Source organism: Hydra vulgaris, chromosome 15 (genome assembly GCF_038396675.1).
Source record: "Hydra vulgaris chromosome 15, alternate assembly HydraT2T_AEP".
NCBI lineage: Eukaryota > Metazoa > Cnidaria > Hydrozoa > Anthoathecata > Hydridae > Hydra > Hydra vulgaris.
The window spans coordinates 7443641-7457933 of record NC_088934.1 but is presented as its reverse complement, the minus strand read 5'-3'; the positions used below and the strand labels follow the sequence as shown (position 1 = coordinate 7457933).

At 26.7% G+C, this 14293-nt stretch overlaps 1 protein-coding gene across 1 annotated transcript in view; it reads right to left on the bottom strand.

Annotated features, from left to right (window-relative positions):
- Positions 1–14013, bottom strand: part of LOC136071988 (endosome-associated-trafficking regulator 1-like) — a 40658-nt gene extending 26645 nt beyond the window's left edge. The window contains exons 1-2 of the mRNA XM_065818964.1: positions 13828–14013; positions 5793–5845 (exon numbers count right to left, since the gene is read on the bottom strand). Of these exons, the coding sequence (XP_065675036.1) occupies positions 5793–5845; positions 13828–13897 (123 nt within the window). The 5' untranslated portion in view covers positions 13898–14013. The remainder of the gene's footprint in view (positions 1–5792; positions 5846–13827) is intronic.
- Positions 14014–14293: the final 280 nt, after the last annotated feature.

Here is a 14293-nt window from a genome sequence, read left to right as displayed (position 1 = left end):
AAAAATTACGAAAAAAAAAATATATATATATACAAAAAGAAAGTATTACAAACAGTATAAAAATAATATTAGTCAAGCTAATATAGATTCTTTTTTCCCTAAACTTTTTTCTTAATTTTTTTTTCTAAAATAACAAGTTTACCCAAAATCATGCAAATTTTACATTTACTAGCAACCGAAAACCTAGCAACAAAGCTGAAGCCTAGCACTTAACAACAAACCTGAAAGTTTAGAATAACATCTGTTTTCATAACTTATAACAGCATTATTATCATATACCATATCAAAAATGATCATCTGATATTTCTAATTTGATAGCAGAAAAAAAAAAAAACAATCACATGACAGCATTTATGCAACAAAGAGGAGTTATGAAGATGAAGATATTTCTGATTTTGTTTTAGTTGATGTCTGTTTATTATGCTTATTTTTATATATATTTGTATCTCTTTAACTAAAATAATTCAATTGATTTAAATATTGTGATAATGATTTACTAATATTGATCTAAACTAATGTTAAAAAATATTTAAAAAACTAAAAACTTAAAAAAAAAAAAAAAAAATAATTTTATAGGCAATATATGTACAAATATATTGTATATTTTATGTACAAACAACAAACTCTCACTGTATCAGATATCTGTGAGGATTTCTACCTGCCAAAAGGTAGAAATCCTCACAAATATCTCCACCAACTGTGGTGGAGATATCTGTAAGGATCTATCTCTTAACCAACTGTGGTGGAAGTGCTATTTATCTAACATTTATGTATTGTAGTGAGTTTTTCTTAAATGATTGTGGTTCGCATTCTCTTTTTCCACTTGCTCACTGTTAAACCAATATGAATTTTGTTGGGTGTGTTTCAGATAATGTAATGTATTTGTGAATTACATTTATTTTTTAAAACTTCCATCATTCAGGGAAATTTTATTTAATATAATAGTAAGCTATTAGTTCATCAAATATGGCTTTTTATTATTATTTAACAGTTTACGATATGGATTGTTAATTTAAAGAACAACGTTTTTATCAGTTGTTAATACATCTTAATACAAAAAAATAAATTGAAAAAACAGTATCATAATATATCAATTATGAACAATACAGGCAATTTTTTTTATGTCTTTTGGTGGGTTTATGTCCCTGTTTAAAAAGTTTATTAAATAAAAAATTCTTGTAATAACAAAAAACAGGATATTTTTTTCCAAACAGAGTGCATATTTTTCATGTTAATCATGCAAAAACTGAAAATGACATTTTTTTTATTTTATTGATAAGAATCATGGCCAGTCCATTTCTTTCAAGATATTTATTAATAAATTTCATAAAATTTGTTTTCATTTCACAAACTAGTCACATAAAAGCTGATGGACAGTCAACTAAACTAAAAAAGAATATATCCGCACACTTATGACATGACTTGGAAAAGGGGTTGATCCTTTGGTTGCATTAAAATTTTTCTAGTAAACATATAAATGATCCTGGGCAAAAATAAGATCTTTCCTTAGGTATGCTATTTTCTATTTCATAAATTCCACAACTAGTGATTGTTTGAATGCAACACTTCATAAAATCATTTATATTGAAAGCTGTCTTGCAATTTGAGTCCTTTATACAGTTGCTATTGCATTTGCTTTTTTAAGATAAAAGTAATAAAGCATTTCTATTGGCAGCTCAAAATTGTCTAACATTGACAGCCATTCTAACCACCTTCGAATAGTAGAAATAAAATTCTTGATGCAGTTCTGATTAAAATGAGAATTACAAACAAACTGAAAACCTTTTTAGAAAATAGCTCTCTACTTAAGGTTAGAACAATTGCTGTCTCCTTAAGATTAGAATTGTGACATTAAATACAACTATTGTAACAAAATATACATTTCTCAATCCAATCCTTTTACTCTTCCAATTGAGAAATACTGGTTCCTTTCAATGATAGAGCACAACAAGCTGGTTTATCAGCATATAATTCATATGAATTCTAAGGTGATCAACCACCCTCCTTTCGAAAGGACAGTCCTCTATTTTTAGGTCCTGCTGACCTTGATCAGCGTCCTCCTAATTGTCCTCCTTTTTATTATCTTAAAACTAATTTTGTTATCTTAAAATAAATTGCAACAAAAATGTTAAGTGAGTGATTTCTTACTAGTTGAGGCCATTTTAACGCTTTAACGTAATTCTCGTTGCTCACGTCGCCTCTCATGTCGCCGCTCATGTCGGGATTTCCTACAGTGAAAATTCACTATTTAACTCGTATTCCATTGGTGATTGTCAATTGTTTAAACTAGTACTAAGTGTTTTTTTTTTAATATTAGCAAATATTCTACTTAAGTAATTAGAATTGATATGTCTTATTCTAGAATTCATAATTTAATTAATACATAACATGTTTACATTATTATTATTACTTTATTTCATTTAAGGAGTGATTAATTGAAAAACAATTTTACAGTCCTCATATCATACGGAGATACCATTGTTTTTTATGATACTTGCAGAGGAGAATTTTGTATTGCAGTTGGAGAGAAAACCTCTATATTGAAACACTTAACGCCAATAAACATAAGAAATCGTTAGATGCTTCAGCTTCTACTAGTAAAGTAACAAATTTTTTCAAAATTTCAAATTTTTCTGAGGGTGAAAAAGAGTTAGCTGTAATAGAGAGAACATTTGCATATCATTCCATAATTCATAATCAAAGATTTACAAGTATGGATTGCACAAGTAAATTAATTAAAAAATAATCATAATGCTAAACTTTCATGTGCATGGACAAAATGTGAAGCAATTGTTAAATTCAAAAATTAATGTGATAAAGAACTTGCAGAAGACTTGAAAAATTCAAGATTTGTCACAATCTTATATGATGCCTCAAATCACAATAAAACTAAATTGTATCCAATAATAGTAAGATATTTTAATGTTACCAAGGGCATTCAAGTAAATATTTTAAATTTAGAAACTATTGAGGGTGAAACTGCTGACATTTTGTCACAACACCTACATAAGGTGATAGATAAAAATAGTTTGAAATCTAAAGTTGTTGTCTAACAGCAGATAATATAAATACAAATTTGGGTGGGCGAAGACAGAAAGGGGTAAATTATGTCCATGTAAAATTACAAGACTTACTTCAAAAGAAAATACGAGGAATCGGTTGTAATGCACATATTTTGTCAAATGCAATTAACACAGCATCATGTGCATTGCTAATTGATGTAGAAGTAATAATAATAATAATAACCACAGTTTATTTGGATTTTAGTAATTTTACTGTTCGTGTGGGTACTTTAAAACAATTTTGCAAAGAAGCAAATGTTAAATATAAAAAACTTTTAGAATATTCAAAAGTTAGATGGCTTGCATTAACACCTGCTATAATGCGTGTTTTAAGATTATTTAAACCCATTCGTTCATATTTTTCAAGTTAAAAAAATGTCCAAAAATTCTGGAATCTTTTTTCAATAATGAACCATCAGGGTTATTTATGTATTTTGTACACAACTAGACAACTTTATTTCACAAAACGACTCAAAAGATTAAAAGCAATAATATATCTGCTGCAGAGATTTGGTGCAGAAGTTGGTCTTATTTTGAATGATTTTATCTTTCAATATAAATCATGACTTGAAGATAGTTATATTCCTCAATTGATTAAAAAAAAAATTATCAAATTTAGAAGAATCAAATTCTGGGGTAAGAGATAAATTTACCAAAGAAATGCAGAATTTTAACCAAACATGCTTCCAATATGTCGAAGAATGGTCTGAAACAAATATCACCGAAAATAATAGTTTTCAATGGTATTTTCTGAACTCACCTGTTAATTAGGCAGATATTGAAAAGTGTGTTAAGTTTTTATCAACAGAAATCCCTGATATTAAAATCAATGATTACAATCTGTATAACCAAATAAGAACATTAAATTTATACTTAAATTCAGATAAATTAGAACTATAGAAAAATGAATATATTGAAATTGATAAAAGATGGATGCAAACATTTGATCATTTCAAAAATAAACACATTTCATATAAAAATTTAGCATTTCTTGTTGAACTAGTGTTGAGCTGCCCTGGTGCTAATGCAGCCATCAAAAGAGTTTTTTCAAAACTTAATTAAAAATTATGTTTTGAAAAAACTAAATTTCATTTGTTTTAATTAATTTTTCACTTAATTAAAACAAATGAAAGCACAATAAGTTTTTTTTTATTTTAATGAAATATTTCAATTTACAAATCTTGCTGTTGGTATTACCAACAGCAAGATTTGTTGGACTTAATGGAAGTAAATTTGTATTAGAACAGCAATATAATGCAGAAGCAACCTGATAACTAAAAACTTGAGTGGCAAATTTGACGCCTGTAGATAAAAGAGGGCCAGGGTCTAAGTGTTTGTCTGTTAGTTTTGGCACTAGATGCACAGAGTTTATTTTGTCTGGATGTGTTTCCAAGAAACAATTTCACCATTAATGTCAGTGTTATGCTCCCACTAATTGCTTCTAATACTTTTTACTAAATGTGAAAGATCAAAAATGACATGTAAGTTTTTATTATTGAAAGGATTAGGAGAGTATGGTAAATTTTTAGAAAACCCAAGCAAACATAAGCCAGCTATATTAGTAGATCCTTGATCCCAAACTACACATACAATGTACAAACCAGTTTCATAAACTTTGGGAATGATTTCATGTAGTAAAAAAGCCAAGTTGAAACTGTTAAATTATTATATAAAAAAGCTATTGGTTGTTTCTTGTTATTTTCTAAAAATTACATGTTTTAATTTATTACAATATTTTACATCTAAAAATTACATGTTTTAATTTTTTACAATATTATTTCATAAAATTAGGAAAACAAAAAAATATCTTTACAGTTTTTTTCACGCTTATTACCACAGCTTATAATAGCAATAGCAATGTCATAATGATGTCATTATTTGTTATTTGTTGTCATAATGATGTCATTGTTATCACTAAGATTGTTACAATTAAGATTTTTTTAAATACATGCAAAAAGAACTATGGCTGTTTAATATTATAAAATTTATGTGGTCCAGCTGAACATCCCAAAATGCTTTGCAATAAAATTACAAGTTATATGAAATTAAACCTGACTGGATATGCTTTGGATACAAAGGAGTGATGGTATATCACCGACAGAGGGTTTGGGTTGGAGCAGCGATAGGGTTAAAGTTAGGAGAAACTTATAATAACATATTGTGATATAAATTCATTCGCTGATCTAATTGCAACACATATACTATATTTGACATAACCCGTTAGCTTGGTATTAGAATAAGAAATGGCTTAAGACTTTGTTTTTCTGTGCTAAGCTAATGAAGCAGAATTAGCACCTAATGTGTATAAAAAAATATATATATATATGCATATATATATATATATATATATATATATATATATATATATATATATATATATATATATATATGTATATATATATATATATATATACATATATATATATATATATATATATATATATATATACATATATATATATATATATATATATATATATATATATATATATATATATATATATATATATATATATATACATATATATATATATATATATATATATATATATATATATATATATATATATATATATATATATATATATATATATATATATATATATATATATATATATATAGTAAAATTTATATAAATATTTACATGTATACATATATATAATTTATATACATGCATATATATAGGCACCAATCTTGACAATTTAAATGGTTTTTTAAATAAGTTTTTACCACAAGCTTTCTTGACTTTGATACTTCATTAGCAGATTTATTTTTAATTTTATCTATTAAAAAAAAAAGTTTTATATTAATAAACATGTTAAGTCAAAACTTAAATATGTTAAAAAGTTTATTTAGATATCTTAAGTATTAACATAAAATATATATTTTACACTAATGTTCAAAATATATAATATTAATTCATGTTAATGCTAAAAATAAATTAATGAAATTCTTGATGCAGTTTTTCTTTAATCAAATCTTACTGTGTGCAAAACTTCTCAGAACTAGTTGCTTTTTATGAAAATTATATTAGGAATGGGAGTTTAAGTTTTTTAATTCAACTTTAATGAGTTGAGTAACTTTTTACATTAACTAAAATTAGTCAACTAACTTTTTAGTTTGACTAAAAAAAGTTTAACTAACTTTTATGTGTAATGCAGTATTTTAATTAAATACTGCATTACACATAACATAAACGCAGCACACAATAGGGATTTTTACTTAGGTTTTTTAGAAAGGTGTCATACTACTATTTGGTAACCTTTAACGCACTGTAGTATGAGCCTATTTATAGAAAACCTGAAATTACTCTAATATATTGAATTATTATTTTATATTGGGAGTTAAATGATCAAAACATACAATTAATCATTAATTAGAATTGAAATTATTAGGAAAGTTGGAAGAAAGGTTGCTTTTATTTCTTTTAAACTATTATATTTATTACACATATATTATTATAAAGGCAATACAAATAATAGGAATAGATTTAAATTTTTTTATAACTGTATTTGGATTTAATTGTAACAACATATTATTGATTAGGAACACCTATTAGAGCCAACTACCTTTTGCCCAGGGGTGGACCCCAGATTTTTTTTTCAATATATTTTAACTAAACTAAATGTTATTATATTTGGCCACTTAATTTGAAGGTTAGCATTTATAGATTTTAAATCGACTTGATTTGAAAATAGTGAGTTCAATTATGCTGGTATTAAGACTTAACTTGTTAGAGCACAGGCATTGAAGTAGATTGGATAAACCATGATTATATTTCATCATATTTCATGTCCATTTATATAATTTGATTATATTTTATCATATTTCATGTTTCTGCCTTGTAGGATTCACTTTCTAAGCAAAGGCTGGAAAGAGTTTGCTACCTGACATCAGTACTATTTAATATCGATCATGCCTATAGAAATATATATATATATATCTTTTTTTAATTTTTTGTGTGTGTCTTTTATATAAATGGAGGTGGCATTTACTCATTTACTGTTTTAGTTCACCTGTTATCTACTTTATATGTATATTTGTGTTAAAAATAAATAAATAAAGTAACCTGTAAGTTATTTTATGTTTGTGTTTTGTGTAAATGCTTAAATGTTCTATTTTATTGTTTAAATCTGTTTTGATGCAGTGTGAGCTCATTAACTAACTTGTAACTCCAACTATAAACTTAAGCTCACCTTAATCTCTAGTATTTGTTAGATGTAACATTTTTTCCAATGTATTGTTTGCAGGAAGTAGCTCCTTTTAATTATTCTGTGTTAAGTCAGATTTAAGATCATCACAATCACCCTGCTGCTGGCATCATGTAACCCAGTACTACCTGCCCCATGCCCTGCTGCCTTGAAGGGTGTGCTTTAATAGGCAATGACTAGGAAAAACAACCTCTGACTTAAAAATCCCCTCCCTTGGGGCTCTTGGTTGAGTGAAGGCTAGAGATGGTGTCTTGATAAAAATACTCAGCTTGGGCAGATAGGAGACTTCCTAGAAAAAGACTTTAGAGGTAAGCAGAATAACTGCTAACCAGCCCCAAACCCCTTCTTCATCTATTAGGCTTGCGTAGATGTAAACCTGTGTTACACTGTTTCCTACCTAGGATGATGAATACTGGATCTTCTTGACTCTTCTCATAGGTTTTTGCTTATGCCTCTTTGATAGTGACTATGCAACTCTTCCTGTTATCTCTTAATGAGGGTACAACTCTAAAACTCAATTTAATGGTTTTGAGGCCAGCTGGTAGTAAGGTTTCCCAAACTCTGTGGTAGCTCTCAGGCCAATTCCATCAACAGCTGCAAAATATCAGAGTATTAACAGAGCCATGTTGTGCATGGATGGTATCCCATCCATGCACAACATGGCTCTGTAACTTAGGGTTAATTAAAAGAACTGAGAAAATTGCATAGCTCATTGCTTAGGAGGCCGTGCTCTATCTATGAATGAGTCAAGTTCTCTTTAAACTTAAATTATGACAAAAGTAATCCAAAATATTAAACATGAAAAACCATCCCCATCACCTAACTGTTTTAATATATCTTTTACAAATATTCATAGCCTGCAAAGAAACCTTCCATCAGTTGAACCTTACCTCTTGCAAAACTCACCAGACTTGCTTGGTCTTAGTGAGACAAATTTAAATTCTGCTATTCCTTCTTCTGATCTCAGAGTTGATGTGCACCATCTTTTTGATTCGCAAAGTCTCAAATAGTCACATACTTGGCTTGAGGTATACATACACATCAATTCACCTATTAGTCATAGAATGAGTTTCAAATCCATGGACCATTCTTTTATGTGCTTCGTTTAGCACCTCATCACTCTATCACCTTCCTCTTTGTTCTTTATTGTACTCCTTCATTCCAAGACTTTACTCTTTTAGATGTAATTTCTGATCAAATTGTTGTTATTGGTGACTTTAATGCTCATCACACTAAATAGCTTGGCTCTAAGGCCACTGACCCTGCTGGAACTTAAGTCTATAACTTCTGCATTTCTCAATCTCTTACTCAGATAGTTAAGTTTGTGACTCATTTTCCTGACAACCCTAATCATTTACCTTCACTCCTTGATTTATGTCTTGTCTTCTCACAAAAACTCAGGTGAGCATTCTGACTCCTCCAATTATCGTCCAGTCAGTCTCCTTTCTTATTAGCAAATTCTTTGAGTCTTTGATCAACAAATTTCTCACATTCCATCTTGAGTTAAATAACTTACTGTTAAACAGTCATTACGGTTTTTGAAATCAAATCGTTTCTTTCAAACCGCTTTATTAAATTCATCATCAAAGGACAACACTCTTCTTCATTTCCAGTAACTTCTGGGGTACCTCAAGGTTCTATCCTTAAGCCTATTTTGTTTCTTATCTACATTAATGATCTTCCTAACACACTTACATCTAAAGTAGCTCTTTTTGCTGATGACTCAACTTTATACTCCTGTTTTGACAAAAAATCTTTTCTTTTCGATCCTTAAAACAGGCAGCCAATCTTGAATCTAATCTCACTTCTGTAATAGATTGGGGTTTGCAGTGGCTTGTAAATTGTAACTTCAACATGCTCTAGTTATTTACTGCAAAAAACTGCAATACTGTTGACATTCCTATATTAATGAATGGTAAACCTTTCACTGCCATTTATTTACTCTCTCCTCTTCTTTGCGTTTTCTTGAATTATTGTTTACTACTGACCTTTCATAGAAACCATATATACAATTAATGCTACCGATTGCTAAATTAGTATCTGCCGAGGTTGCTACTCGTTACTGTGCTCGCCATTTTTTTACTTCTGATTCCATTCTGTACCTCTACGAATGTCTTATTCGTCCCTGTATGGAATACATTAATATACATATTACCAACTTGCACCATCTATTTTACAAATGTCAAATATAATAAAAATTAATAAATTAAAACATTATCGTCGTAAAACTACAAAACTTCAAACTAGCTCAAAAACATGCCTATAGACCATACAAGTCTATAATCTATAAACCAAAAGAGTAAGATCTAAGCAAAAAAACATTACATAACACATTTTTTATAATTTGTTTCTTGATCTAGCATACTATTAAAAATTCAAGTATAATTATTTTTTTCATTCAATTGGTTTTTAAGTTGATGTTTTTATTCAATATTTTTCATTCTAATTATTTTGCAAAAGTGAAAGAAAAAAATTTGGTTTGATCAAATTTTTCCTTTATTTTATATTTCCTTAAGTTTATTAACCCCTAATAAAAAAATCAGACAAAAACATTACTTTTAAGAATGGCCAAAAAAATGCTAAATTGAAAAAAAAGAAAAAATTAACAAATAACAAACATAAACAAATCGCGAAAATATTTTTTTTAAGAAAAAAGTAATCCCGAAGGTATGAAAGGCAATCTTAATTCGAGCCCTATATATACTGTTTATATATGATAATCATATATATGTTTGTTGATTTTTTTAATGATTTGCCTTATGAATAATTGTTTAATGAATAAGTTTAAGAAGATGTTTGGAAACATTATTTACCTAAACTTTTATCATTTTTCAGATTACTTTTTGTTAAATCAGACAACTCAATTTCAGTTGTTGGACTAAGAAAGAAAAAAGTAGAATTTAAATTAGAAAAGATGTCTTTAGAAGAATTCTATTTACTTTGGGGGTAAATGTTGTACTGTTTCATAGATGTTGAATAAGTTAGCAACAGCCATACTGTCTTAAATATTTATATTTATACCTTTAGATCTGAAAATGTAAGATTTAATTGGTGGGGAGAAATTGGCGGGGAGAAATTGATGTTAATCATTTCTTTTATTTTCCTATGCTCCTAAACTTTATCCAATTGACATTGTAATATTTGGTGACCATAATTTCTGCTTAATTCTAAGTACCAGGCACTAAAACTTAAAATTTTTGCTTTTTTTAACCCCTCATCTAAATAGTCAACTTAAACCACCTAACTTTTGCTGATAAGTTTGAGTCTCTAACCCTAGCTTGTGGTCAGTTTTGCTTTGTTGTTCTTTAGGTAGTTCAAACAATGCTATAACCTCATTAAAACTTTTATCTCCTGCTTCTTATAATTATAACACTGCTTAGTACTGCATTTAATGCTGACTGGGATTCCTTATGTGATTTTCTTTGCTATGGTATTTTGTTTCTTTGTTAAAAATTGTGCTTCCTAAGTAACTCTAGATTCAAGCAGGCATAAGAACAAACACTTTTTTAATAATGCAAGAAATTGATTGTCTAAATGAAAATTAAACAAAAAAACGAAAAGTTTTGGTTTGATTTTGAAATGCATTATATGTGCTAAACACTATTCAGCAAAAACTGGGTTAAGTGATATTTTTAAACAAAATTTATAATCTAGGAATATCACTTAGCCCACATAACTATAAAAATAATTTAATAATAAAAAAAAATTTTCAAATATTTTTATCAATTTTATTGAATTAATTTTACCTTATTTCAAATTCAAACTCAAATACATATTTTAACTACTTATATATATATATATATATATATATATATATATATATATATATATATATATATATATATATATATATATATATATATATATATATATGTATATATATATATATTTATATATATATATATATATGTATATATATATATATATATATATATATATATATATATATATATATATATATATATATATATATGTATATATATATATATTTATATATATATATATATATATATATATATATATATATATATATATATATATATATATATATATATATAACATTTATAATGTACACATTTTTATAAATTTAACACTTAGTTTACAAATCTTTAATAAATGATAATTAAAAAATAAATTTAACAGACTAAGTTATGAAACAGATTTTAATATAATTTTGCCTATTGATCTATCTCTAATTAATTTTTAATGTAGATTTATTAGTGTAAGGAAAATGGGATTAAAAATTTTGCACAATTTGCAAAAAAAACTTTATAGCATTTTTTCTGAATTTTTTGTTTTCGATTAAATTGGGATCTTTAAATCAGATTTTTTGATCACGGTGGTTGTTCTTTGATAAAAATCAATGGGTGTTTGGGAAGCTCTAATGGACTGTGTATCAAACTGATTTCTAATGAACAAGGATACTTTGTTTATGTTTAACTTTTGCAGAACTTCAGTTTCTGGGAGTAACTTGCCTCATATCAATTTTTTCCTTTAACTTGTTTGAATAACAAAATTTCTTGTACCTGTGATGATTTTAAACATATTGTAATCACATTTTCTAGAGTTAATTCATAAAAATGATAACGACAGACAAATTGTAATACATCACTATTCAAATACTGCACTATCAAAGAGCAAGCTCCGTTGATGTGTCCTGCATTGAGAACTGGTGTCAAATAACAATTCTTTAATTTGTCTGAACAAATTCCAATCTTATATACAGCGAATTACAACCTTTGCTTGCAGATAACCTGTTCAATTTTGAACTTTTTGGCAAAACAGGACACATTCAGGGGGTGTCAGCAGATATTTTTCAAAAATATTATATTTTGAACCATTATAATGTCTATATAAATACTAATATTTCATAAAAAAATCTTTACAAGATAACAATGTCTATTCTTTGCCAAAGATTAAACCTATAAAAATGCTTCAATAGTTTAAGTCATTTGTAAATGCCTTCAATAGTTTACGTAAGCCTTTAACAAATTTAGTGATGTTTTTCAGGAATGGTTTTGTCATTTTTTGATGAGAGTTCTTTGATACATGTTGTTTTGAATATAAATGATCAGCAAACTCATTTTCTTACTCCACAATTGGATACTCTGATAAGTATATTTCTATAGCATGTTTATAGCAGTTATCATAATGCTTATATCACATCTAAGAATATCTTCTAAGATTTGATCAGAAAATGATTGATAATTTTTTCAAAAAATAAAAAAGATACATTTGTTTCACTTCTGATGGCACATGCATTTTTAAAGAACTTGGTTGAATACTACAATATTTGATAGTAGCTCCTAATTGAGGGATCAGCTCATTTGAATTATTAAGTTATCATTGGAGCTATCAAGTTCCTTCTACAAAATTAAATATTGAGTGATTTGTAATTCACCAAAGTTACATCCTTTTACTCTAACTGTTCTTTAATGCTCAAAAAACATTTTTTTTAATATAGAACTCTTTCCCATCTAAGTGTTTTTGGTTTTGATTTATGTAACTAATAGTTTTTTACTTTTTATATTTTCAATGTTTACAGGGTGGCCACTACTACATACAGGGTGGCCAAACAAAATTTTTATAAGAAAAAGAGGATATTAGCAGATTTTAAAGGAGATTTTGCATGTAATATAAAGGATTTTTTCCGCAAAACTACAAAATTTTTAATAAAAATAGAGGACTTTAGTTGATTTTTAAAATAGGTTTAACACCCATGTTTCCACATATTTAGGGTTTAAACAGGGGTCATTAATGTCAATTTTTATGTTAGATGACATGAATTTGCTAATATTGATTTTTTTACAACTAAATGCTCATTTTAGACATTAACCAGTTTTATCGATCAAGAAGTTTTAACATTATACTATCATGAAGAAATGAAAAAAATAAAAAAGAGGAGTTAAAGAGGAGATTTTATCACATAAAACCTCCTTTTTAACTCTTTATATTTTTAAAGGGTAGAATAGGATAGAAGATTTTAAAAGAGGTTTATAAAAAAAGAGAACTTTAGAGGATTTAAGAGGAGCGATGACCACCCTGTTTTAACTATTTTATATATCTATAACTATCTTCTTTAATTCCAAATAGCTCCAAACATAAATATTGGTTTTGTAACTAAATTATTTTTTATCTACTCAAATAAAATTACATCAAATATACATTGCTTGCATACTCAAATAGCATTAATAATATTCAATAAGAGTAAGAAACTAAAATTATGTGCAATAAAAATTATATTGAATATTATTTTTATTTTCTTATTAATAGATTCTAAGAATTATTTTAAACTAACCTAATAGACCGACAATACCAATTTAAAAGCCAATTTTATTAAATTTTTACTTTAAAATCATATTTTATTAAAATATTATTATTTTGAAAATAATGCTAGAAACCTCATTTTATCAATACTTTGATTAAAACCAACAAAAATATCTAAATAGAGTTAGATGTTGTTATAATATCGTCAGTAGTGAATTTCAGTTATATAAAGTTGATACAAAAATCTGAAAATATCTTTTAAACCCATACACTAATAAAAATCTTACCATTCTCGGTTGGTTCCATTGGATCTTTATTTTGGGAAAATTTTGTAAAGGAAAATGGATTATCTTCCATTTTTATAGGTATTTTATTTCACTTAAACTTAAACCATGATTTGTGTTTGTTTACTAATATTTATACCGGTAACCGCAATATTAAACCATTAAAAACTAATGGTCGTAAATAAGAAAATTAAAATGAACGTCAAGTCGGTTGTCTTTATTTGGTAGTGTTGTCTATTGCCGGTCAAAAAATTTTCTGCAAAATACTCAACAAAGATTAGTACTTTTGCGTTCGTCTAAAATTAAAAACTAAATATATATATATATGTATATATATATATATATATATATATATATATAAATATATATATATATATATATATATATATATATATATATATACATATATATATATATGTATATATATATATATACACATATATATATACATATATATATACATATACAT